This window comes from Aethalodelphis obliquidens, unplaced genomic scaffold, assembly GCF_003676395.1.
Source record: "Aethalodelphis obliquidens isolate GAN/ISIS:26980383/991018 unplaced genomic scaffold, ASM367639v1 scaffold3, whole genome shotgun sequence".
Lineage (NCBI taxonomy): Eukaryota > Metazoa > Chordata > Mammalia > Artiodactyla > Delphinidae > Aethalodelphis > Aethalodelphis obliquidens.
Genome location: NW_020837947.1, coordinates 32,637,321 through 32,664,545, shown reverse-complemented (window position 1 = coordinate 32,664,545; position 27,225 = coordinate 32,637,321). Strand labels below are relative to the sequence as shown.

The 27,225-nt window shown below is 35.1% G+C and overlaps 1 protein-coding gene across 2 annotated transcripts in view; it reads left to right on the top strand.

The window, feature by feature from the left end:
- LAMA2 (laminin subunit alpha 2) overlaps window positions 1-27,225 on the top strand; it is a 447,101-nt gene that overhangs the window by 184,349 nt on the left and 235,527 nt on the right. For both annotated transcript variants that reach the window (XM_027086788.1, XM_027086780.1), the window contains exons 12-16: window positions 4,009-4,110; window positions 5,507-5,718; window positions 14,341-14,452; window positions 20,059-20,172; window positions 26,283-26,410. In XM_027086788.1, the coding sequence (XP_026942589.1) occupies window positions 4,009-4,110; window positions 5,507-5,718; window positions 14,341-14,452; window positions 20,059-20,172; window positions 26,283-26,410 (668 nt within the window). The remainder of the gene's footprint in view (window positions 1-4,008; window positions 4,111-5,506; window positions 5,719-14,340; window positions 14,453-20,058; window positions 20,173-26,282; window positions 26,411-27,225) is intronic.

The following is a 27,225-nucleotide window of genomic DNA, read 5'->3' as shown; positions in this document are numbered from 1 at the left end:
TAACAGAAGTAATTGTTGGTAACACTTTCCCCAAAAAAGAAGACTGAAGTCAGGGAATTGAATTCAAATGCTTGATGAGGATCTAGTGAGTGGGATGTAGCAATGGGAACAGAAAGTTAGACAAGAAGCATTTCAAGGAATAGGATCGAGGCACTAATCTGATACAGAAAATAAAGTGAAAACAATATTATGTTGTACCTATGGTTTCCAAATTACAGTAGAGAAACAAAGCAATTGGCTTGACCCATGCTTCATGAAATTTAAGAAAATAGTTGTTTCCTGGGAAGACCCAGATAATAAGATTAACTTTGGGTATGTTGAGTGTGTGATACATTACTGAACAATCATTCAGTACAGAACTGTTACAGGCTGAATTGTTCCCCAAAATTGTATGTTGAAGTCCTAACTCCCAGAACCTCAAAATGTGACTGTATTTGGAGAAAGGATCTTTTATTCCAATTAATTAATTAAGTTAAAATGGGGTTCTTAGTGTGGTCCCTAATACACTATGACTGTTGTCCTTATAAGAAGAGGAAATTAGGAAAGAGACAAACACAGAAGGAAGACCATGGAAGAACACAGGAAAAAGATGACCATCTATAATACAAGACAATGTGAGAGGCCTAAGAAAAACCAACCCTGCTGACATCTTGATCTCAGATTTCTGTTGTTTACCCAGTCACTGGTCCTTTGTTATGACACCAGGAGCAAATTAACACAGGGACATGGGACAGGATAGAAGATACAGATTGAGAAACCAGGTATGAACATAGTTCAATCCATGAGAGAGGAATGGAAAGTCAATAAGAAAGGATAACCAAAAGAGAGTAGGAGTCTTGGAGACATCCAAACACTGAGTATAGAATAAAAGAAAAATGTATCTATCACAGAGACAGAGTTATGACCTCTGTCGTACTCCAGAGGAAGAAGTATCAGAAAAGTCTAATGTAGTAGAAGACCAAGGAGTCAAGAATCTTAAGAATTATCACATGACACATAGAACTGGACAAAAGCCCATTAGTGGTTGCTAGATAAAGCTGATAAATGACCTTTCAAGAAGCACTTTTAGTGAAGTACTAAGGGTGGAAAGCAGGCTGCAGCTTGATAAAATAAAAAAAGGGTGGTTGGGTAGAAATAAAGAAAACGAGTGTAATACCACATATCTTAGAGTTTGACAGCAAAACTAACAAATAACCAGAGATAACAGCTAGAGGAGACAACAAAGTTAATTGATGACTTGCAGCCCTGTGCACATTTGATTTGATGGAGAGAGTGAAGATTGGGTTACTGAAGGAATTATAGGAGAGTGGAGAAGCAAGCATGTGGGGGAGCCAAGTAAAAATGGCATTTGGAATATGGAGCAGTACATTGATGGAGAAGAGACAGAATTCCTCATCCAAGCCATATATGAAAGGACAACTTATATTCTGAGTATTTGCAAAACTTTTTCCCCCAAAAAACAATATTCCTCAGAAAAGAAGGTGTTATCTTATAACTGAATCATTACAAAGACCTTACAATGGTATGTACTCTTTGGGGAAGACACACTAGCTGGAAACACCACCAGGAAGTGCTTGGTCTTATTGCTTATGAAGAGATTACTTTATGGAGTTGAAGGAAAAATAGAGGCAAAGGAGTTTAACAGAGAATAAGTAATTATTCCTAGGAGGTACAATCTCTAAATTGAAGGATGATATCTTAAACAGTCTTTTAAAAAATTACCTAAGTACTTGACTAAGTAGTTATATAGAGGTGATCATAAATACACACCTTAGGATGAATGAAGTAGACAATGATTTTAATATTATAGAAATGAACACTTGTGGTTTGGGGAAAAAACACCTGGTAACAGTATCATGCATTTATTTAAAATTTCCTGTTTTTCACAACTTAGGTGGAAGCAAAATAAATTCACTCATGAAAATTGTTAGATGATTCAAAAACTGGTTCTAATGTTGCCAAAGCATGGGTATCAAATATGCGTGGAAGAGTTTGGAGAAAAGTTTTTATGAAATGTGAAACCAGTTTTTCATTATTATTATTACTACTATTACTATAAGCCCTCAGGAAAATAGGTTGAATTAATTCTATTCCTTAGTTCATGTTTTATATTATCATTGACCTGCAAAAGGCCCCTCTCTTTTTCTATGTAGTTATTTGTTCTTTTTTCCCCGTTTCCACCCTCATTACTCTCCCATATTATATTATCTCATATACTATATGACCGATTATAAGCAAGTATGGAAAATACATTGACAAATCAAATATTGTAACAGATCAAACATTTTTGTATTTCATCTTAAGTCTTAACATCTGGGATACTCAAATTACACACACTTTGGCTCTTTTTATTGGCAAAGTGGGAATTACCTTTAATTCTAAGTTTCTCAAATTGATTTAAGAAATTAAGAATTAATTTACATTGGTCTTTTTTTTTTTTTTAGAGAAACATATTCCAGAAGAATAATAACATGTAATCCAAATTTTAAATAATCAAAACACATTTGGAAGCTCAAAAGTTTGCGACATTATAGATCTATGTCCCAATGTTCTTCCCAAACTCAATCCCTACCTCCTACTAAATATTTTTATTAATTTATGAAATTCTGAATAGTTAAGTCCTCTTTGAAATATATGAAACATTCTTTCTGCTGCCTTTCTAGACTCCTGTCATTGAGAAAATGTCTGGCTGATTTTGAACAAGCATGCTATGTGAAATTTTGGAAGCTTATCTTAATAGAGCCAAAAACCTTTTACATAGATTCACCCCTCATTACTCACAATAATGCCAAGGGCTATAGTCCAGAGAGATATTTATTATTTTATATATGAAAAGACATTAGAATAGGGCTATTTCTCAGTGGAGCAGGGGAATAAAAGTTTTCTGAATTTTAGTTCCTTATAGAGCTCCCTGTAATGAGCTCTTAGAAGACATTAGGAGCTGCAATTTTAAAACCCTGTTTAATCAGCCATGGCGAGCTATGTTCCATTCCCTATGGAACAACTCTGAGAGGAATCCGGGTTCCTCCTCTTCAATCCAGAGCATGATCGGGAATTGCTTTGTGGTCAGGGTCTGCTATGAGAGGCCACAAAGAGCCTAGGGCTGCGAAGCTGGGTCTGTTTGTCAGCATGGAGGAAACTGCAGAATACAAATCATCAGCTTTGTTTTATGAGTGTCTATTTACAATGCTGGGGTGGAATTTTTTAAAAAGCACTGTAGCATTTGCATCGAGTCTGTCACTCAAGCTCCAGTGTTGATTCCTATCCTGTAAATGATCTTGCTTTCCTATTTTTTTATCCTTTCTGCAAGGTTACTGTCAATGTCAGAGGATGTAAACCTCAAGCATACATTGTATGGGGCTCGGCATGCATGTGGGAAGGAAAGAAGTTTGTTTAATGAAAAGGGATAACAGCATTCATTCAAACTAAGCATAGTTGATTGCACAGGGGAAAGTGTATCTTCTTTGGGAGTTTTGATTGAATTTTATCATGATATAAAATTTGCTGCTACCCTTTTTCTTTGACCAACAACATTTCCCAGCTTAGCTTATAGTCTAGGTAAAGTGCCTGTGAAATGGAGTGATGTCTTTGCTGAAATCATTCAGACCCACAGAAAGTGAGTGACCCTCAGGGATGGGTAGAAATCTCCCAATTTTAACAAAGATCCTTCTCTGTTTGGGAATTTTAAAGCTCAAGCTACGCACTAGGAGAATGACACGAGGGGCTGTGTTTGGTTCCCTGGAACTTAACCTATTTCAGCAAGCCTGCAATACCAGGGAAAATAACACATGAATTTATATTTGTGTCAGGCTTGCTGTTGATGGGTAAGGTTCGTATAAAGGTTACTCCTAAAGAAGTGTCTATCATTCTCACTCTGCACGCTCATGATTTCTGCTTCTTCCAAATCCTGCCCTCTAGAGCAATACAATAATTTTAAAATAATAACTAAAACATGATTTAATGACCCACCTCCAGACCTGTAATGATTACGCATCTCCTCTCTTGTAGCTCACAGCAGTTGGAGGACAATTGACATTTACTGTATCATACGACCTTGAAGAAGAGGAGGAAGATACAGAACACGTGCTCCAGCTTATGCTCATCTTAGAGGTAGAGTATGGAAAGTGTCATTTATATTTAACTGCTTTACACTCTTACGTTATTTGAGGTTACTCCTTACTTGGCTAGTTTAACATTAATTTACATACTACTAGAGAAAAATATCATATTTTGGGAATTTTTTTATGCCAGTCTTATGTTTCACTCTGAGACATAACTAAAAGACTGAGCATAGGCATTGGATTCCAATGGTAAATGGGAGTTTTACAGCAGATTTGGAATTTAAATTTAAAACTTAATGACCATTTTCCCAAGAATATAAGGATACTGAAAGTATTTAGGCAAATGGCAGATTTACATAGTTGTACTTTTTCCATCTCTCCTTGCTTCCAAGTAGATTTTATTGTTTATTTCTTTGTTTATATTAGCTAGAAGTAAATGGAAAAGGAAACATTTATTTAGGTGCAGTTAAATCGAATTCAAAACTCCTAATTTAGGTAAGAAAAATATAGGAGAAACTGCTTTCGGGATTTGGAGGGCCATAGGCAGTTCCCAAATGCTAGAAGGCTAAAGTTATCACAAAGTCTGTCTTCCATCCTTTCTCATACTCTTCCTTTCACATAACACATGCCCTCCTCCCCTCAGCTCACACAGAATCACACATTTCATGCATATTTATGAGTCCAAATGGATCTGTGTTGATTTAGCACGAGGCTCTGTTGTTTTTTGTCTTGAAACTTTCATGCATGAGAATCAATAAAAAAAATTCTTTCCCCAAAATGAATGTTCCCAGTATTAGATGAAGTGATCTGGGTGATATATATATATCATTACATATGTATGTGTATGAAACTAGAAGTATGTCATGGAATTCCTTTGAGGTAAAAGGGATTCTCTAAATGTAAAATGTTGAGAAGTTACATATTATTAATACGAATGAACTAAGATAAAATGTTAACCCGAATGGTAATGATGCCATTATCCTATTGTGAACATTAAACTGCAGGTTTTTTTCTTGTTTGCTTTTCCCCCCCCAGATAGAAGAGTCCTTTAAAACAATAGCTTCATACACTGTTCTAAGTTTTCTTCCCTATTTTCCTATACAACCCCCATTCACCATAAAATAGTATATTTGAAATACGCAATTTTTGTACACTTCTGTAAAACTGAGACATTTGTAATCACATATATCTATGAGTTGCCAGGTATTTATTATTTTAGTTAATGGGGGAAGCAAAGTCATGCATAACCAGGAAGCTTATACTTTGTGATGCATCTGGTTAAGGCTAATATTTGAATTGTTTTCTCTGCCTTTTATACATACTAGAAATATGCTGACTGACAGGGGAAGCTAACCTGAAATTAAAAGCCTACAGAAGATAATCCACAGAGAAAAGAATCCCTTTCTTCACAGTTTTACCCTTTTATACTTTCTTTTTCTCTTTAGGGAAATGACTTGAGAATCAGCACAGCCCAAGATGAGGTGTATCTGCAACCATCTGAAGAACATATTAATGTGTTGTCACTTAAAGAAGATTTATTTACCATACATGGCACAAATTTCCCAGTCAGTAGGAAAGAGTTTATGACCGTGCTTGCGAATTTAAAGAGAGTCCTTATACAAATCACATACAGCCTTGGGATGGATGCCATCTTCAGGTAAACTCAAGAACTGCATCTCCCAGCGTTCACACATTTACCTTGGGGCAAACACGCATGTGCTGAGTGACTGAAGATCCCTAAGGTTTGCTGTCTTCAAATAGTAGATAAGAACGGAGCACTGGTTTTCTGAAAAGTGTTTCTATTAAGCTTTAAAATTTTACATACCCAAGATGAATTTGTCTTAGTCATTTTTTAGTATTGATGATTCTTTTTCACTTCTGCCAGAGCATGCAATAAGAATGATTCCCATACTGAGAAATGCTATACTGGAAAAGAGTCTCCTTTATGATGACTCAGATAGTGGAAAACTAAAGTGATACAATTCCAGGATACCCGTATTCAGAAAGTGGTTTGTAAAATATTTTCTTCCATTAATTAATTCAGTCGTCTCTGACTTAATAGTATATAGTTTATGATGAGAAATATAAGCACCTTCATTTAAGTAACTACAAGGTTTTTTTAAAAAAATACTGTAATACTGTAATGGCTGCATGATATAAAGGAAGGTATGAGCTTTGGAGGTAACCTGACTAGGAATTAAATTAGCTCTATTGCTTATTGTATGTGTGACCTTTGGCAAGTGGTTGGTCCTTGTGGAAACTTGATTTCTTCAAATATGAAGTGGAGAAAATAGTGCCTACCTTTCAGGGTCGTTGTGAAAATTATATGTGATAATTATGTAAAGTGCTCTTTACCTAGAACGCTTTCAAAGGATTATTCCTTTCTGTTCTCCATTTTTTTTCCTTAAAGAGGGAGCTCCCTGACTTGAACCAAACATCCATAAGGGGCTGACTGTAGGCTGCTGTGCTTTTCATTTTTAAAACAATGATGGGGCTTCCCTGGTGGCGCAGTGGTTGAGAGTCCGCCTGCCAATGCAGGGGACACGGGTTCGTGCCCCGGTCCGGGAAGATCCCACATGCCGCGGAGCGGCTGGGCCCGTGAGCCATGGCCGCTGAGCCTGCGTGTCCGGAGCCTGTGCTCCACAACGGGAGAGGCCACAACACTGAGAGGCCTGCGTACCGCAAAAAAAATAAAATTAAAAAAAAAAAAGATGTATTTTTCTGACAAAATTTTGACTTTGTGTCTAAATGAGCTCTTTTCCTTTCTCCTTTTCTACTCTAATAGTAAATAACACAAGCTCTCGTGGCAATTTTGTCCTAAATCAGGTTAATTCGATGACCAAATGTGACCCCAAACCGACAACTTGGCATACCCATAATCAAAGCAATGTCTCCAATACTGATTTATCTGCAAAAGGGTTTTTTTTTTTTTTATTACTGATGCTCCCCTACCTCCTTCATTTGCTTGCATGGCCTAGTTTGTCTTTCATTTGTAGTACTTTAACTAAGCGTAATCATCATTACCATCTCCCAAAGGAGAGTATCGCAGATTCATAAACAGAACCACTGCCAAATAATGTACCTCTTCTGCAGAGTCAATTCTGCTAGAAGCTGGGTTAAAATGCCATGAAGATGAGAAGCAGCACTTAGGAATTAATTATGTTTTTTCACATGTAGTAAATAGAGATTGCCACGATGTTTAACAAGTACAACAAGATGAGTCCTCTGGATTTCAAAATAAATGACAAGCAAATTGACAAAAAGTGACTGGGGGACTTATTTATTTTTGCCAGCATTGTTTCTCAGACTAGTTAATCCAAAGACATGAATCCCCCTGATTCATGTCAGATACTTTTAGTGTCTACCCATCTGAAAATCACTAGTTCCAGTTGGACCTGCTGAGGTTTCCCCATACACGAACAATGTGTTCACAGAGTGTGTCTATGGGATCTGACACAGGAACTAATCCAAGTAGGTGATGCTTTCTGCGGCCTACATTTTGTAAGGCACTGTGGTTCAAGGAGTGAAAGCCATATCATATTTGAAACTCCTACCCACTTCAGGTGAGCCGAAAGTCAGCATGAATCCCGAGTCAGTACGCTTGTTATATTTTATTTATCTCTTATCTACTAGTAGATTGAGTCATATTTGTAAAACATCATTTGAATTGATTTCAACTTGTCTTGCACAGTAGGCTTCCAACTTGGTATACAGCTTGTGTGCAAGCACAAGTAAATTGAAGCTATCTCAACAGAAATTCATGTTTAGAATTACTTAAGGAAGATTTATTTCCAGGGTAGTTCTCTCAGCAAATGGGCTTACGTTCCTCCTGTTATGGAGGAACTGGAATTGAATAGTGGAGGGAGAAGTGGGCTGCAGGTCAGGATTTTGACTTCTGTTTTCAACTTAGCTATTTAATAGTTGGAAACATTAAGTGTCATTTTGACCTCTTTGGATTCAATCACCTCATCTGTAAAATAAGGATGAGGACAATTGCTTGCCAACGTCAGAAAGTCACTATGAGAATGGAATTAGAGGACTGCAAAAGCATTTTGCTAACGGCAAATCAGCACACAAATCTGAAGCCTTTCCATCTGACCTGCATCATTCCAGGGAATACCATTTTTTCCAAGTACCGTTAAGACTTGGAGACGTCTAGAATAAAGCATGGACTGATATTTCTAAAACTGAGACCATTTTTGCTGTCATTCTTTTCGACAATGCTGAGAGGCCCATATGATAAAATTAATTGATTTCCTTCTCATTGCCCTCATTGATAAGATGAAGATAAAAATGGAAAATTTTTCATTCTTCCTTTAAGAATGTAAGAGAAATCAACTTAACCTGTGTATCTTTCTCCTTTAAATTCACCAAACCTTGTTTTTAGTAGCATCCTTGATATTTAGCTTGATATTTTTTCTTATACCCTATAGTAGACATTAGTACAGTTCATCAAATTTTTAATCTCCTCCTTTTGGAATATTGCATTTCCTTTGAGGGTAGATGTGGTCATAGGACTTGGTTTGGCCAATGAAATCTGAGCTGAAATGATGCATTATTCCTCTCCTCCTCCCCCCAAGCCCTGGAAAAGCATTGAATTGCCAGTGTGAGACTCTGTGGCGCTTACTTAGCTACCAGAAGATCAAAACAGCCTGAAATATTGACAGCACACATAGGTCAGCTACCTGGAATAGTTACCCAGACCTGTAGAGGATTTCACATGAGTAAACTTTTGTTTTCTATTAAGCCACTGAGAATTTGGAGTTGTCTGTTACCACAGCATAACTGAGCCCTTCATGACTTTATTGTGATGCAACCCATGTGTCTTTATTGCTTGAAAAGAAATACGAAATTTCTCCAAGGCAAGATGTTTTCATGTGACTTTTAATAGTAAATTTTTTGGCATGGGTATCAAAAATATTACACAGAATTTACATAATAAATAATCTAGAAAAATCCTTATAAAGAAAGGAGTGTTTTGAGGCTTGTGTAAATAGTGTTGGTAGTATACTTCTACCTTTTGAAATTAATGGTACAGGTAATCGCATTTTGAAGAAATTATTATGACGAGGGTTCTCAGGCTCTTAAAAAGATTTATGTAACTTGCTCTTGGGAAGAGGTTCAGCCAGGGTTTATGCCCACATGTGTTTTCTCCCCATTATCTTTGACTACCTCCCAAATCTATTCTGTAACATTGGATTCATTCAGTCTGCCAGCATTTACTGAGTGCCTTCCCTGTGCATTTGAGTTGCAGCTCTCTCTTCTGTAAAATGGCAAAAAGAATACCTAACTTTCAAGATTGAATGCTAAGGTGAGAAAATGATGTATCCAAGACATCTGACCTGCTATCTAGTATATGTTGGGAGGCAATGTCGAGTAACAGGCTAACCATTGGGTTTGGGTTTGAGTCTGTGCTGCACCATTTGCTAATGGTATTATAGTGACAAGGCACTTTACTTCTCTGAGCTTCAGGTTCTGGCTTTGTAAATGTGGACAAAAACATGATTACCACATTAGTTTCATTGATATTTAAAGGAGCTATGTCTCAAGTTCCCATGATAGTGCACAGAAGACACTCAGTACACAGTAATTATTTTGTGATAGTTCTAGGCTAAGGAAAGAGGATACAAAGATGGATAAAGGATCATTGAATCCAAAGAAGGCATAGTCAAGTATGAAAGGCAGACATGTAGTAACGTTTATGGTAGTATAATAAAGAGTGCAATGGAAGTGTGCATAGAGCATCCTGGTGGAACTAGGGAGGAAGAGGTGAATTCTTATATTAGCATTTAATATATTTTTGATGAATGGCTGCAACAATAGCAGATTCTGTCAGTTATTTTCCTTACTTGGTATGGGATTGAAAATGTTTGGAGAAAATGTCTAGCTCGTTCCCAGATGGCCCACTCAGACATTGAATGAACCAGTGAATGATTCTGTTGCCTTTTTAGGAATGAAGTAAAAATGATCAGCCTTCACTAATTGAGTAGTACTTTGTGGAACTTCCACAGGACAGAGGCTAAAGGAAGTTCTAAGTCATCATCTTATGTTTTGTCAAAAACGAAATAGAACAAAGCACCTGAACAGCGATAAAATCTTTATGGTGATGAACCTGAAGTAACATTTGTTTAAGTAGAATTAAATAGATATCTTCTATACAAAAAAGGTGAATTAAGAATATAAAAGAGTTTTAAGATCAAATGTCCTGTTGTTTAAAGAATAGTTTGGGTTTCTTTCTTTTTTGTGTGTGAAGCATGACATAGCTAACTCTGGTGGAAAATATAGGAAAACAAAAATATTAAGAACAATCTTTAAGACAGTTCCAGGACAGTGTTTCTTATATGATTCCAATATTTTCAATACTAGCTTATATAATTATGTCTTTTCTCTTCATCCATCATCTTCTGTATTTCCCACTCATAATAATAAAGAGAACTAGCCAGCTAAAACATTTGATTTAGTTGACAAATCTTCGACAGTTCATGCATCTCCAAACTTTAGTACTTTATTACTATCAGCATTATGGATTTAAATAAATGCAGCCTGTATCAAGAAAATAAAATGACCATATTGAAGGGAGAAGAAGAATAAACTGCAGCCTTCTCCATGAGTAACACTAAAAACTGTTAAACACATTAAAATCCCATTTAACAAATAGCAGAACCTAATGAACATTGGGACTGCTCAGTGAATACTAATGCGCAATATTGCTGGGAAAGATGTTTGAGTGTTGAAATTTCTCATAGCTCAAAATGGTTACATAGATTAAGGAGAGGAACATCTGTTGTTTCAAAAGACAAATGAAGGTTGGCAGTTCGTTGAAAATATTTTTGTTTTTGTTTTGTTCTATTTTAAATTGTTTCTTAAAGCAGTCAATTACTCATTTTTCTATTTTAAAACATTCCAGTAATCTTTCTTTATGTTTTGCTCATTAATTTTATATTGAAAATCCTGGGATTATATCTATATACAATTGACCAGGCTGCTGTTTAGTAAGTTGTGAAAGTCTTTTGTATGATAATCAACTAGTATAGTCATCATGAAATCATCTAATTCTGAAATCAAAGTGATCAGAAATACAAGTTTGTCATGCGACAGTCCATTAATTGCAGGCAATTAGATGTCACAATAAATTCAGATGAGTTCTGGCCTCTGGCCTCAAGTCCTAATGCTAGCAGTTTTCAATTTATTTTCTTTGTTAGATAAAACAAGTAAGTTTTCTTCTACTTATCTGATTTTATTCATCTGAAATGTGGATCCTGGCTTCAGTGTATCATTTGTTATGGAGTATGTTACACATTGTTTGTAATATAACTACATTCCATTCATCTATCCATTTATTTATTCATTTATGTATGTATTTGGTCTTGTATCCATCCATTTATCCATTTATCTATTCATCTACCCACTACCTGTCTATCCTTCTATCCATCCAGAGATTCATCCATCCAACAAAAATGTGTTGAGCATGTATTGACGTGATCAGGCTAGGTAGAGACGACACAACAGGGTCTCTGTTCTTAAGGAGTACTCATAAACTCATGTTAGCATAAACAAGTAGTATCCTTATTTTAGTAACTCTTCCAAACCTTATGTTGTGTTAAAAATTGCCAGATCTAGGAATTTCACTCCTCGTTATATACCCCAAAGAATTAAAAGCAGGCACTCAAAAATAGTTGTATACAAATGTTTATAGCAATATATTTACAATAGCCTAAAAGTAGAAATAGCCAACCATCCATGAACAGATGAATGGAATAAGAAAATGTGGTATATTCATGCAATAGAATATTACTCATCCATAAAAATGAATGAAATACTGATATGTGTTATAACGTGGATGAACCTTGAAAACATTATGCTAACAGAGAGAAGCCAGACACAAAAGGTCATGTATTATATATGTCCATTTGTATGAAATATCCAGAAGAGGTAAATCCATGGAAACAGAAGCAGATTCTCAGTTGCCAGAGGTTGGGGGAACAGTGGACTAGAGTGTGACTGCTTGATAGATACCTGGTTTTATTGTGGAAGGGGGAGGGGGCTAATGAAAATGTTTGGAACTAGATAGAGATGTTGGTTGTACAGCACTGTGAATATATTAAATGACACTTGAAAGTGGTTAGTTTATGTTATGTGAATGTCACCTCAATTAAAAAAATATTGCCAGTGACACTTTATATACAAGTTTATTTGGTGGAAAAAATTACCGTTTGAAAAATTTTTTCAATCTCTGTGTAACCTGAACACTGTAAAACAGTGATTTTTAATGCTTGTAGGATTAAGAAAATCGGAGTAAAAACAATAAAGATTTTAGAAACTTGTTGCTGAAAAGCTTACGACTTGGTTAAAGGTTGTCACTTCTGAAGATACATTTAATGAGCTGATTAACTTTGTTCTCTGGCTTGATTACAACATAGATTCTCAAACTGGCAAGCTCTTTGGTAATTGTGAATCGCCAAACAATAAAAATCTACCACCACTCTTAAGAAAGCAACTAAAAATGCATACCCTAGCAAGAATCAGTTACATCTTTTTTATGGTTAAATAATGGCATATTATGTGTTATGGAGATCTATCAGTCATTTTAAAAAACAATAATTATCATTATGAATCAATAGCAGTCATTTAATTTTGTACTCTTAGAGTTTATTTAAAATTTATTTTAATACATTAAAATGACAAAAATCTAGTTTTGGGGATGGAAATAGTATTTCTTGTACTACTCACGTAGTCATTTTGATCCTGCTGCAGCAGTCAATATATGTTAATAAAATGCCTAGCATTTTATAACCACGTATATGAGCTATGTACTATATCAAGAGCTTTACATTCATTATTTCATTTAATCCTTTAATCAAGCTCATCGCGTATGGACTCTTGTTTTATCTCCATTACATAGATGATGATATTGAGGCCAAGAGATGTTAAGTAATTTTTCCTAGGCTACGGGACTGGTAGATGTCAGAGACAGGATATGAATCTGTCTGACTTCTGAGTTTGTGTTCTTAACAATGAAGATTTTACGTTTTGTTTTTTTTAATGGGAAAAAGCCAATAAGACACTAATAACATTTATTTAAATTGTGAATGTATATTGGTTGCATATTTGGAAAGAAATACATACACACACTATACATATATACTATTTATGTAACAGCATTTTTCAATTTGACCAAACCAGCTTTTCCTAGGAATAATGAATGATACCAAATCTCTGTGCTAAAATCACCAGATTGTACAGAAGTACCAATAAAGTGAAGCCCGTAAGTACAGAAAACAGTGAATTTAATTTAGGCCCAAAACAATTTAGGAAAATAGTTCTAACTAATGCAACAGAGCATTTGAAAAAGTTTCACTTTTACCTACCAACATGAAGATCTATCTCTGAGAAAAAGCAACCAAAATAATTTCCATCTTTTTCTTTCTTTTTCTTTTTTTTTTTGCTTCCATTTTTCTTTAAATTTAAAATGTTGGACTGAATATTAATATTATGTCCTTCTGCTTATCTAGTTTAAATATTAAAAATAAGTCCATCATATGAGTGTTTCCTGTTTTAAAAATTCCTTCAACTATGTTTTTTTTTTTTTTTGGCTGCGTTGAGTCTTCGTTGCTGTGCACGGGCTTTCTCTAGTTGTGGCGAGCGGGGGCTACTCTTCGTTGCAGTGCGCAGGCTCCTCATTGTGGTGGCTTCTCTTGTTGGGGAGCACAGGCTCTAGGTGCGCGGGCTTCAGTAGTTGCAGCACATGGGCTCTGTGGTTGCGGCGTGCGCAGGCTCCAGGGTGCACGGATTCAGTAGTTGTGGCTCGTGGGCTCTAGAGCACAGGCTCAGTAGTTGTGGCACATGGCCTTAGTTGCTCCACGGCATGTAGGATCTTCCCAGACCAGGAATCGAACCCATGTCCCCTGCATTGGCAGGCGGATTCTTAACCACTGCACCACCAGGGAAGCCCCTTCAACTATGATTTTAAACTCTGTATCTCAAAAAAAAAAGGGGGGGTGGTGGAATCAAAACACATAGCCAAAAACCAAGAAATGAGCAAGAATAGTCCTATCTTTTCAACATTTGATTGTGGTACTGGTTGTGAGCACTTTTAACTGGGCTGACTTTGCCTAATATGATGAATGACCAGAGCATCAAGTTATGGATATTCATTTGCCTTCTTTTTCAACATAAAAATTTGCTTATATTTACATCATTGTTTCTGTACTATTCCTCAAGGGATGTAACACCTAGGAGTCTGTTGCTTATTTACCATTTCTTTTTCCTTCTGCTCCAGGCTGAGCTCTGTTGGCCTTGAATCTGCTGTCCCCTATCCTACTGACAGAAGCATTGCAGCAGCTGTGGAAGTTTGTCAATGTCCATCAGGGTATACTGGCTCCTCCTGTGAAGTAAGTTTGCAAGAATATAGCTTCAGTGCATTCTAAGTTCCTTCAGCATTATTTTCCATAAACTATTCTAAAATAAGCTTAGTTTTTTCATCAAGGATTGCACAAATGGTAGTGTATTATTAGTTAAAGAAGAAACTCCAATGTCTGCGAAAAAGTCATGACTTTCAAATAGTGTTACTCATGTAATGCCATCTTGAAATCAGGTTTCTTGTAGAGATATTTTGCATTATGACATATAGCTAAAAATCTGATGTTTCTTTAAGTGTTTGTTTTTGATTTAATCTCTTGATGAAATAGGATAAATGATGGTGGAATAATATTTCAATATATTTCTCTTTCATTTCCACCTGAGTACTTACGAGGAATTTAGCACTATTTCTTTTCTTTTTCACCCTTTCCACATTTTTTAATCCATTTTTTAATCTACTTTATTCCTAAGAATACAACCAAATCACAATCATCTGAAGGGCTCAGTCTTTAAAATGTCCAGAACGTAATATATGGAAGAAATACCTTGATCTAGAAAATTTCCTACAGGTCTTTGATTTTCTAGCACCTAAAGTTTGAGATATTTATTGCTGTCTCAATATTCTAGATTTATAATAAGATTAATGTTCCTTACTTAATATCACAGTGTGTCATTCTAAGGTAATAATTTTTATTTACTTTTATGCATTTTCTTTAGGTAGTTTGAAAATTGATTTTACTTGAAATCTGGTCAAAAAAATATAAACACCATTTCCCTTATAGAGGGCATGGCTTGCGGATAAATGGGAACTTAAATTCTTTAAAAATGGTGCCTTTAAGGAATCATCTGACTGTACCAAGATGTTCCGCTTCAGCACACTATCCCATTATGCCATTTACAGAAATACCCTAGGCCTTGCTTTGTCGTTTCTCTTGTACTTTAAAATAATGCATGCTACGAGAGGATACTCAGGGCTTAGAGTCATATTGGTGGCAAATGTGTTTTCTTTAACTGGGCTCAGATTCACCTATCCGGAAATAAAACTAAATGTAATTCACTGTCACTTTTCCAAAATTCAAATAGAGAAGAGAAAAATAATCATGGAAATGAATTAGCTCTGTCAACCCAAATTTGATTTTACATGTAAAATAAATACTGTACTTGGTGAAAAGTATTTTTTTATTAAGAGCCTAGCAGTTTTTATTTCAAACCAGAAAGCTCTCTTTGAACCTTTATGTTCTTATTTCAACTGAAATAATAAATACCTTGATTCTATTCTTGGTTTAGCACTTATTCCCGCATTGGTTACTCTCAGTGCTCCTCATCATCTTTTATACAAATTTAAAATGCCCATTGAATCTAAAATTGTCTGAATATTAGAATTATTTAATTGGTTATGCATTTTGTTTCTTCTTTTCTTTCTTCAAAAGTATTTATTAAGAATCTTTGGTAAATTCTGCCCTAGATGCTGAGGGGATTATCAAGAAGATTACACCACAATCCCTGTTCTTAAAGAGCTAACAGTCTGTCTAGGGAGACAGAACAAATACCTATGAAAAATTGGATCACAGCACTATATAATTAAGGCACCAGTAAGTGGTACAGAACTTAAGTGCAATAATCTTTCAAAGAGATGAGCAATTCCAGTGGAGAGAGACGTCACAGAAAGTATCCTAGGGTGGAAAAACCTCAAATTGGATGCTAAATAATGGTAACAATTAGGTAGGAAGAGAGAGAAGCAAGCGAGTGTGGGAGAGTCAGAACAAAGAAGCAGAGCAGGGATAAGAAAACCTTCCTGTGCCTCTCACATGATAATTGATAAATCAAGTTACTTTGGAATCCATAAAAGAATTTAGTTGAATCAGAAGACAATGAACTCTGGAGTTTCTCTCTGGCTTCTTAGTTTTTTCTACTCTCTAATAATTCCTTCTTTTCTTTGAAACTTCCTATCCTTAAACTCACTATTATCTATTCCTTTCCTTTCCTAAATTCATTTGCTTTTTTATTGAGTTCCTAACGCCAGGCACTCTAGTTTTGTTATCACTAATATCACTGGATCCTTTAAAAGCTGAGTAAACTCCAAAGACAATGTCTTAATTCTAGCTTACCAAAAACACATTCAATAACTCCCTTATAAAATCGTTCTCTTCTGTTTTGTTTGGGTCCACAATGTTGATTCAGAATCTTTTTTTTCCTCATTTCTACTTCTTATAAATCCCCCCACAGTTCATCTTTCAAATATTTTCATACTTTCCTAGTATCATCGTAATTCATTTCACTTGACAAGTGGAACAGGTGAGGAAGTGAAAGCAAAGTTGGGTACTAAAAAAAGTTGTTTTGATTCAAATCTCAGTTCCCTCTTCTATATGATGCCACAAAGAAAGTTTAGATAAATATGATAAATTCAATGAAGAAAATAAACAGGGTGCCTTGATAGAGGTACTGAGAATGGGTATAGGAAGATTAGATGGGAGGGACTACTTTATGAGAGGTTGTCAGGAAGGTTTTCTGAGGTGGTAGCATCTAAACTGAGTTTAGGGTCAGCTTAGGTAAAGGAGCTGAGGAGGAAATGAAACAGAGTTTGGAGTCGGCAAGGAGCTGAGTTGGGGCAGGTATGGCAGAAGCTTATAGTAAGCAAGTAAGAAAGTGGCACAAGGTATGATTGAAGGAGGCTGGCCATTCAGAGCTTTGCATGCATGATAAGAACTTGTGGTTTTATTCTAAATGCAATGGAAAGAAGGCTTTAAGCTGGGTGATGCCATGATCTGAGTTTTATATTTTTTTGAAAAAGTCATTATAACTACAGTGTGTAGAACCTATTGTACATGACAGGAATGGTAGGAAGGAAAATGGTTAATATGCTACTGTGGTAGAATGCAATGATGATAGTGGTTTGTTAGTATAATGACAGAGGATGTAGAAAGACATGTGTTTACTCTAAATATATTTTGGTAGTAGAACCAATAGGACTTACTGATAGACATGCCATGGGAGAGTTGAAAAAACTGAAGGTTTTAAGAATGAGTCAGATGATGAGCTTGAGCAATTGGATGTGGTGCCATTTACTGAGCTGAGGAAAACTGGGAGAGGAACAGCTGTGATGGGGAGGATGAAATCAATGATCCATTTTGGAAATATTAGGTTTGAAAGAGCTGTGAAGTGTATTGTCCATGTCCAATGTAGGTCCTGAACTCAGAATATCTGTCTGGTCTATAGATATGTATTCAGAAGGAATCATCAACTAGGGGACTAAATAAAGTGACCTGGGAGAAACTGTGGAAAGAAAAAGAAAAGTGACTAAGCCCCCAGGAGCTCCTGACAATGAGAAGTAGGTTGAAGCAGAGGAGACAGCAAAGAAATGGGGTGGAAACTTTGGGACTGTAATATCATGGAAGTTTCTAGAAGAGGACTTTTGAGGGAGATAGGAATCAACTAAACCATATCTTGATGAGAGAGCAATAAAGTGTTGATTGTAGAATTGTGTATTAGGTTTGGCTCCCTGGAATTTGGTGGCATGGACAAGGGCAGTTTTAATCAAGTGGTGATAGCACAGGACTGATTAGGATGGAATGAAGCATAAAAGGGAAGTGAGGAAGAAAAAACATTTTTTTTTTAGTTTTTTTCTTGTTTTAAACTTCTATCGGAGTATAGTTGATTTACAGTGTTGTGAAAGTTTCAGGTGTACAGCAAAGTGAGTCAGTTATACATACATACATATATATATATCCATTCTTTTTAGCGCAGTCTTACTGAAAAGAAAAACAGGGAGGTAACTGAAAGTTATAGGATATTAAGGAAGTAATTTTGTCTTTTTTTTCTATTAGCTGATTTTTGATGGAGACACTAGATCATATTTTCAAGCTGATAGTAATGATCCAACAGAAAGGAAAGCTATTACTGATGCAGCACAGAGAGGAAATACTGGGAAGACAATAGATAATGGAATACAGATTACAAGTGCAGTGATACTCCTTTGAGAGGATGAAGAATCCTGCATGCCTGTTCCAGAGGGGAATATGACAAATGGAAATATACACTTATGCTTGTGGACTTGGTAGTGGAAATTTGGCTTCCAATGGCTTTAATTTTCTCTGTGACTAATGAGATGAAATTACTGGCTAAGAGAGAGGTGTAAAGAGTTGGGAAATTTGAAGAAAGAAGATGGAGTACATGTACAAATGGAGTAGTACATTTGCAGATATATATATATATATATATATATAACTTATTAATGACAATTCCATGAATATTTGTCCTGAAAAGAGTAAATCAGTTCTCTCCTTGTTATCATCACCCTTAATTTCTACCCCCTTCTGGATATGTAGCTTCACCAGTTTTTAGAAATATATATTACATTACAAAATCTCTTCTATAATGAGTCTAGGGTGACAACAGTTTTAATGAGGAGAAATTATTAGAAGAGGTTAGAAAATTGACACCTTTTCTGTACTGCGCAAATTAAGAGGAAAGTTGTTTTGTTTTCCTTTCAAATATGAAGTATCAGCTCATCCTTTTTTTTTAATGTGTTTGCTATCGATGTTCACATTTAAGAGTCCTCATATCCTGAGGCAGAAGGAACATTTCCAACAATACACAACACAATTCTATATTATTTATTACTTCAGTGGTTTCTCTCTTGTTTCCACTTTCAACTGGGAAAAAAAAGGCCTTTTCATGATATATTATGTCATAGTTAACCATCCAGAAATATGGTAAATAACCCACAAAATGCAATTTTAACTTGATGGAGATCATAACCTCCTAGAGGGCAGTGAAGTTTGTCCCCTTATTTTGCATCCCGTCCAATTTATAGTGACCCCCACGGAAGAGAAACTTAAACATGACGTGAACTGAAAGCCAGCACAGACACACAGATACTGTATGGCCCAAATACCCTTTTTCTAATCAGAATTCTATTTTTGGACGGTAAAGTGTTTCACACTTAGAAAGGAAATGATAGATATAAGTAGAGTTCTAGTAGAATAATGCCCTAAAATAAAATATCAAGGGAATAAATACATGGTAAATAAATCATAAACTATTTTGTGTAAATTTGAGAAAGCATAATAGGATGGAGGAAGTTGAGAATGAGAGGTATAAATTATATATGTGTGTGTGATCAAATGTTAAGAGCAGATGCTACCTTTCTTCCAAATGACTGCAGAGATTTTCTGAAAGTGACAGAGTTATGGGCAGTTTGTACGTGGGAAAGAGAGGTCACTCCAGAGAATCTATATTCCTTGGAATGACATTAGGTGCTCTCTTAGGCTAAGGTTCTGAAGAGTCCATTTCTGTCGGCTGCTTTTTTTCAGTACTTTTTCTTCCATTTTCTTATCTGTGCTTTTTACTTTGCGACTGTCATGTTTCAGTTCTTTATATCTCTGCTTTATTTTGCTATTTCAGAAGAGACATCAAGCTAATGCTTCTTCTAATCTCATACCTGCCAATAACACTAAGGTTAGTACGAAGCTCCCATGTCAGGAGGAATAGCTCTGTAGCAAGATTTCCATGATGGCAGTGCTTTGACAAGCACATTTGCTGGGTTTGCTACCTAAATATTTTCCTTTATCCAATAAAGACAAAAAGCAAACTTTTAAAAAATCCCTGAGACTAACTTGAAGCCTTATCTTCCTTTCAGTCTTGTTGGCCTAGGCACAGACGAGTTAACGGCACTATTTTTGGTGGCATCTGTGAACCCTGTCAGTGCTTTGGTCACGCGGAATCCTGTGATGATATCACTGGAGAATGCCTGGTAAGTGCTTTCTCCTTTGGAGATGCTGATTGACAGGGCTGAAGTCAGCTCAATAGGCCCTGCAATTCAGTTACTACCTTTGGGGCTTTAAATACTTGAGTCAGGAAGTGATTTGATGGCACTCTTTATATTGAACTGAGTTGGAAGCTGGGAACGTTCTTTCATACGTGGTCTCCCTGACTAACAAGCATTAGAAAGTGTTTATTCATATTAGTCTAAGAATTGAATTAAGATCAGATACATCATAATAAAGCATAACTAATGACTGGGATACCTTTCTACCACAAATATATATGGTTTCAATCCCTTCCATAAATCTACCAAAAAATAGACTGTATTTCTGTAACAGGAAATAATTTATATCCCCATAATATGAAAAGTATAAAATGTAACCTCTGTAACAGGCATAATTCAGTTTTTGTCACTTTGAAAATGAGGGAATACTACATTTTTTTTATTGTCAAATGTCAGCATTTAACTAAATACAAAGCAACATATATAGATTAAAGAATCATAAATATATGCAATACATATTCACCAGAGCTCCTTACTCCTTTTACAATTAAGTCTATACTTCAACCAGAAAAAAAGCTCTGCAAAAGGCAAAGTACTTTCCATCCTGCTAAGAAGCTTTTGGATTAGAGAATTACACTGAATAGACAATTCTGATTAACTCAAGGGCATGTTAGTTTTATATTGTCTGACATGGCATGGAGCTTGAAACAACACTTCTCATTTCATTAGTCTTGCAGAAACACAATTTGAAATGGTGGCAGTTTAGGAAGATATCATACTCTCATTTCCCTGTAGAATTTAAGGCAGACTCTGTTATCTGTATTTCTTAATGTTCTCTCTTTCTCTTGCTCATTCTCCCCCCCACCCTTTTTCTTCTACTTAAAAGCTTCTGGGAAAAATCCAAAATGAAAATTCAGGGCTTTTGTTTCAACGTGATTTGGCATTTAGGTTTATTGATGCTCTTTCTGTTTTCTGTATAGAAGATTTTGTTTAATTGCATTGCAGTATAAAGCGTGATAGCCTTAATTTGTGGATCAGTAGATTTTTCAAATGGCATTGTTATGAATAGAAAGACTAAGTGATTTTCATTTTAATTATACAATAAGTCTTTTAAAATGTACCTTGGAAAAAATACTGAATTACCTTTAAACACTTTACTAACATGCAATAGGAAATATTCAGCCCAAACCAGATATAGATTTGCTTTACTGAAACCTAGAAAGACAAAAATAAATATTTCATGATACCAGACTTTTAATGTTCCCAATAGTAATATTTCATGTTGCATTCATTAAGTCTAAAATCATGCTGTTAATTCATTTGGTTATGTAATATTTCTAAGAATGAAAGCCCATTGTTTTAGAATAAAATAGTTTCATCCAGCATAATTTTGGGAGGAAGAAGGGAGAGGATCAATGATTATGTGAGACCTTCTACTAATGAAGCCTAGTTTACTGACTTTGTTTCATGGACAGGGAGATAGGCTACTTCAAATAACACAATGAATCTTAGGGAAACAACAGAGATCTTGATGATGGAGATAGAATCTGGGGTGTTTTCTGAGGTTTCCTCTGTAGCTGGTAAATAGGTGATCATGTAAGATATTTCTGGAGACTTTCAAATTCTCTTTATCTGAAATGGTATTAATAACTAAATGCTGATGTTCCATTTTGAGTGTATTCATTCTAATGTGATCCACAAAGAGAAAAATATTTAAATGTTGCACATCAAAGGCATTCTTACTGTTCAGTTGACCCGCATTTTAGCTTCCTTTTTTTATTATTTATGCTTCCCCCCCACCAGCACGAGACAGAAAATTTACAAAACTTACAGATAAACTGCTTTTTAGTTTGGCTTTGAAAACTAATTAGAAATTAACTGAAATATTTTTTGATATTAGATCAAAATCCAGACCTCCGATATAGGGCAGACTTATTATATATTAAAAGGTCATTTTGACTCAAAGTACTTTTGAAGTGATCTAGGAAACACTCAAGCCACATGGGAAGATTGCATACTTGTTCCTTGTCATTGTTCTTTTGATAAGCAATGTGAATAGACATTTGGAAAGTAGTTTTGTAGCAGGACACCTGTAAAAATAACCAGCCCATCAGAGCGAACCTTTCGTCTTTTTCAGTTTGGGTTTTCAATAGTATTGTTGTCTAATATTGTTTTATGGTTTCAACTGCAGAAACACTTGAGTTTTAAGATAATTTTATTTACATTAACTGAAATATGACGTCAGGAAATGTAAGAAACTCCTACATGTTATTTTTCTTTCAAATCAGTAAAGAAAAGCATGGTCTCTGGGTTGTGCAAGATTTTCAGTTGAGTTTTAGAAATACCATTTTCAACATGGTTAAAACATAATCAGTTTTATAATCTTATTTTTTAAAGTCCCTAAGTCTTTGAAGATATAATTTTGATTGTGTCAATCTGACAATATGCAAAGAATATTGCAAAAAACATACTTTTTTTAGTAAGAGACAACTTTAAACTTGAAAACTGCAAGGAACTAATATGAAGATGAAATCAAAGAGGAAAGCCTTTCATCAAATTGATCCATGTTTTGCACCTTCCATCCCAATGTGCTGTTATTTAGACAAATGTCGATAATAAAGTTAACACCTTTGCTACTTTGATAGAGGGTTGCAAAATAAATTTGAGAATTTTAGATACCTTAAAGAAAAACCTATTTTCAAGTATCACCAGATACTAAAGAATTACCTACTCACTGTCATGAAACTGTCATGAGATTTCAGAGCTTGAAAACTTCATGTATTGTGAGCTTAACTCCCACATTTACAGATTGTAAGCAAGTGGATTACTGGATTTTCATTTAACATTGTCTACAATAAAGAATCTGTCCCTCTCCCCAAGGAATTTAACAAGCTATGTTCAGAAGTGTTTATTTATGGGTGTTTTTTTCTTAAATCCATTTACTAAGTGTAATTAAAACTGAGCTTCTTAAAAATACACTAAAAGAGATAATAATTCAGAATTTTCATTGAATCAAACTGGCTATCCCATTGGTCAATCAGATTAACAAATTTTTACTTTATGCTTAAGTGAATTTATATTTTGGCTATTAGCCATTTCCTCTACCTATTTAGTTATTGATGATAAAATTAAAGGTTCTGCACTCCAAGCTCTGATGAATTCTTTGGAAATGAGAAAAATATAGCATTTTATATGCTTGTAAAATTAAAAATGTATTTCAGTCATAATAAATCCATATCGTATGATAGGTAATAGGCATTAGATACATTTTATTGTATCATTGGAGACTGAAGAAGTTATGTTTACATGATACCAAAACATCATTAAAACTTATCAGTGCTTTATAGACAGTTTCACTTGTTGATTATCTGATTGCTCACCTTTACCAGTCTTGATCAACTTTGTGAACACAAAGTGGGTTTGTGAATATACTTTAATTAATATGAAGATATCAAGATATAAATTATTTTGATTTTTTATTTTTGAAAAGAACATGGTTTCAAAAAATACTAATTAACAGAAAAATACCATTTCAAGTTTTTAAAAAAGTGTGTGTATGCAGAAAATTATAAGACACTGATGAAAGAAATTAAAGATGATACAAATAGATGGAGAGATATACCATGTTCTTGGATTGGAAGAATCAACATTGTGAAAATGACTCTACTACCCAAAGCAATCTACAGATTCAATGCAATCCCTATCAAACTACCACTGGCATTTTTCACAGAACTAGAACAGAAAATTTCACAATTTGTATGGAAACACAAAAGACCCCGAATAGCCAAAGCAATCTTGAGAAAGAAAAAAGGAGCTGGAGGAATCAGGCTCCCTGACTTCAGACTACACTACAAAGCTACAGTAATCAAGACAGTATGGTACTGGCACAAAAACAGAAATATAGATCAATGGAACAGGATAGAAAGCCCAGAGATAAACCCACGCACATATGGTCACCTTATCTTTGATAAAGGCGGCAAGAATATACAGTGGAGAAAAGACAGCCTCTTCAATAAGTGGTGCTGGGGAAACTAGACAGCTACATGTAAAATAATGAAATCAGAACACTCCCTAACACCATACACAAAAATAAACTCAAAATGGATTAAAGACCTAAGTGTAAGACCAGACACTATAACACTCTTAGAGGAAAACATAGGCAGAACACTCTATGACAAATCACAGCAAGATCCTTTCTGACCCACCTCCTAGAGAAATGGAAATAAAAACACAAATAAACAAATGGGACCTGATGAAACTTCAAAGCTTTTGTACAGCAAAGGAAACCATAAACAAGACGAAAAGACAACCCTCAGAATGGGAGAAAATATTTGCAAATGAAGCAACTGACAAAGGGTTAATCTCCAAAACATACAAGCAACTCATGGAGCTCAATATCAAAAAAACAAACAACCCAATCCAGAAATGGGCGGTAGACCTAAATAGACATTTCTCCAAAGAAGATATACAGATTGCCAACAAACACATGAAAGAATGCTCAACATCATTAATCATTAGAGAAATGCAAATCAAAACTACAATGAGATATCATCTCACACCGGTCAGAATGGCCATCATCAAAAAATCTACAAACAATAAATGCTGGAGAGGGTGTGGAGAAAAGGGAACCCTCTTGCACTGTTGGTGGGAATGTAAATTGATACAGCCACTATGGAGAACAGTACGGAGGTTCCTTAAAAAACTACAAATACAACTACCATACGACCCAGCAATCCCATTACTGGGCATATACCCTGAGAAAACCATAATTCAAAAAGAGCCATGTACCACAATGTTCATTGCAGCTCTATTTACAATAGCCAGGACATGGAAGCAACCTAAGTGTCCATCAACAGATGAATGGATAAAGAAGATGTGGCACATATATACAATGGAATATTACTCAGCCATAAAAAGGAATGAAACTGAGTTATTTGTAGTGAGGTGGATGGACGTAGAGACTGTCATACAGAGTGTAAGTCAGAAAGAGAAAAACAAATACCATATGCTAACACATATATATGAAATCTAAAAAAAAAAAAAAGAAAATGGTCAGAAGAACCTAGGGGCAAGACAGGAATAAAGATGCAGACCTACTAGAGAATGGACTTGAGGATATGGGGAGGGGGAATGGTAAGCTGGGAAAAAGTGAGAGAGTGGCATGGACATATATACACTACCAAATGTAAAATAGATAGCTAGTGGGAAGCAGCCGCATAGCACAGGGAAATCAGCTCGGTGCTTTGTGACCACCTAGAGGGGTGGGATAAGGAGGGTGGGAGGGAGGGAGATGCAAGAGGGAAGAGATATGGGGACATATGTATATGTATAACTGATTCACTTTGTTATAAAGCAGAAACTGACACACCATTGTAAAGCAATTATAAAGATGATAAAAATAAATCATCTAATAAAGATGATAAAAATAATAAAAATAACAAAAAGTAAAAAACAATGTGTGAGGGAAATTTTTATGTGCCTTGTGGTTTTATTATTTATTGGTATACATTTTTAATTTTTCAATATTCTCATTTTTAAATTATGAGTTAAGCAAGGCCCTCGCAGCTGTAATACATTAGTGCATTGTCCACATCATCAGAGCCTACTGAGGTCCAAATTAATCTCTGATGTAAAAGGCCATAGTGTCAGAGGTTTTGTAGGATTAGCCATAGTTCTCATTAAATCAGCAGTTTAAGCTGAACAATTGATTTTTACCTAAATCAGGTACAATTTCCATTAAACATATATTATTAAGACTCTATAACTATACACACTCACACACTCACGATCACTTGTATTTCCTTAAAAAAAACAACAAAGAAGAAAAGGAAATACTATTTGCATAATGAAAAATATTTATAATGAATTTCAATCATCTTTTTGTAAGTATGCATATGCTGAAACTAGTGTGTAGTTTATAAGCTAGATATTAAATTAACTTTCAGTGCTCTCTCCCAGCTGTAAAATTGACCATTTAATGTGGAAAATTATTCTTTCTGGCGGGGAATAGACTAATGATTCTGTAGATCTATTTTTGGTAACATGTTGATGCTTGAGACTGAAATAATAAACTCTGATGTGCATTTCTTCCTCAGAACTGTAAGGATCACACTGGTGGCCTATATTGCAATAAATGTCTTCCTGGTTTCTATGGTGATCCTACTAAAGGAACCTCTGATGACTGTCAGCCCTGTGCCTGTCCACTCAATATCCCATCCAATAAGTGAGTAACAAACTTAACCTCTCTCATGAGCTGGGAATCCAGTTCTGCAAGTGCATTTTTGATATAGAATTTACCCTTTCTCTTGTCACACATAAAAAAATAATAGATTTATGCATGAATTTCTCAAGAAGATACTGTGAGTTTTTCTAAATATAAAACATTTAAAGTTATGGCTATTTATTCCGCAGATTTTTTAGTATTTTAGCTCTAGTTTGGGGGATTTAATATCTAAGAGACAGAACTCAAATAGATTTTCTAAACCAACTCCAAAGAACAGAAGACATATATTATACAAACATAGACATGTGCCCACAGGCAAGCACTTGCACGCACGCGCGCGCACACACACACACACACACGCACACATACACACATCTTCATACTGTAATAAAAAGACTACTAATATAAATGCTGCTCATTTGGGTCCCAGTCACACAATATTTGTAACTCTTAGGCAAGTCATAAACCTCTCAAAAAGGTAAAATAAGAAATCAGTTAATTGACCTTTAAGCACCAGTTCTGTCCCTTAGCGCACGGTTTATCATATTATCATATTATGTGTATATATATATATATATATGTTTATCTTATTGAAATAATTATAATGGTATTATATGATAAATTATATAAATATTGAAATATGGGTAATAATTTGCATCTTATTTTACATAAACTACCTCTTGAAAAAGTTTAATGCAAACTTCATACAATTTTTCTAGTCATCCAGGTTTCTTTCTGTCTTTTTTTAAAATTTTCTATTTGTTCACCTAAAATAATAACCTTTTGTAACAGACTTTGATTTTTGTTTGTTTTTG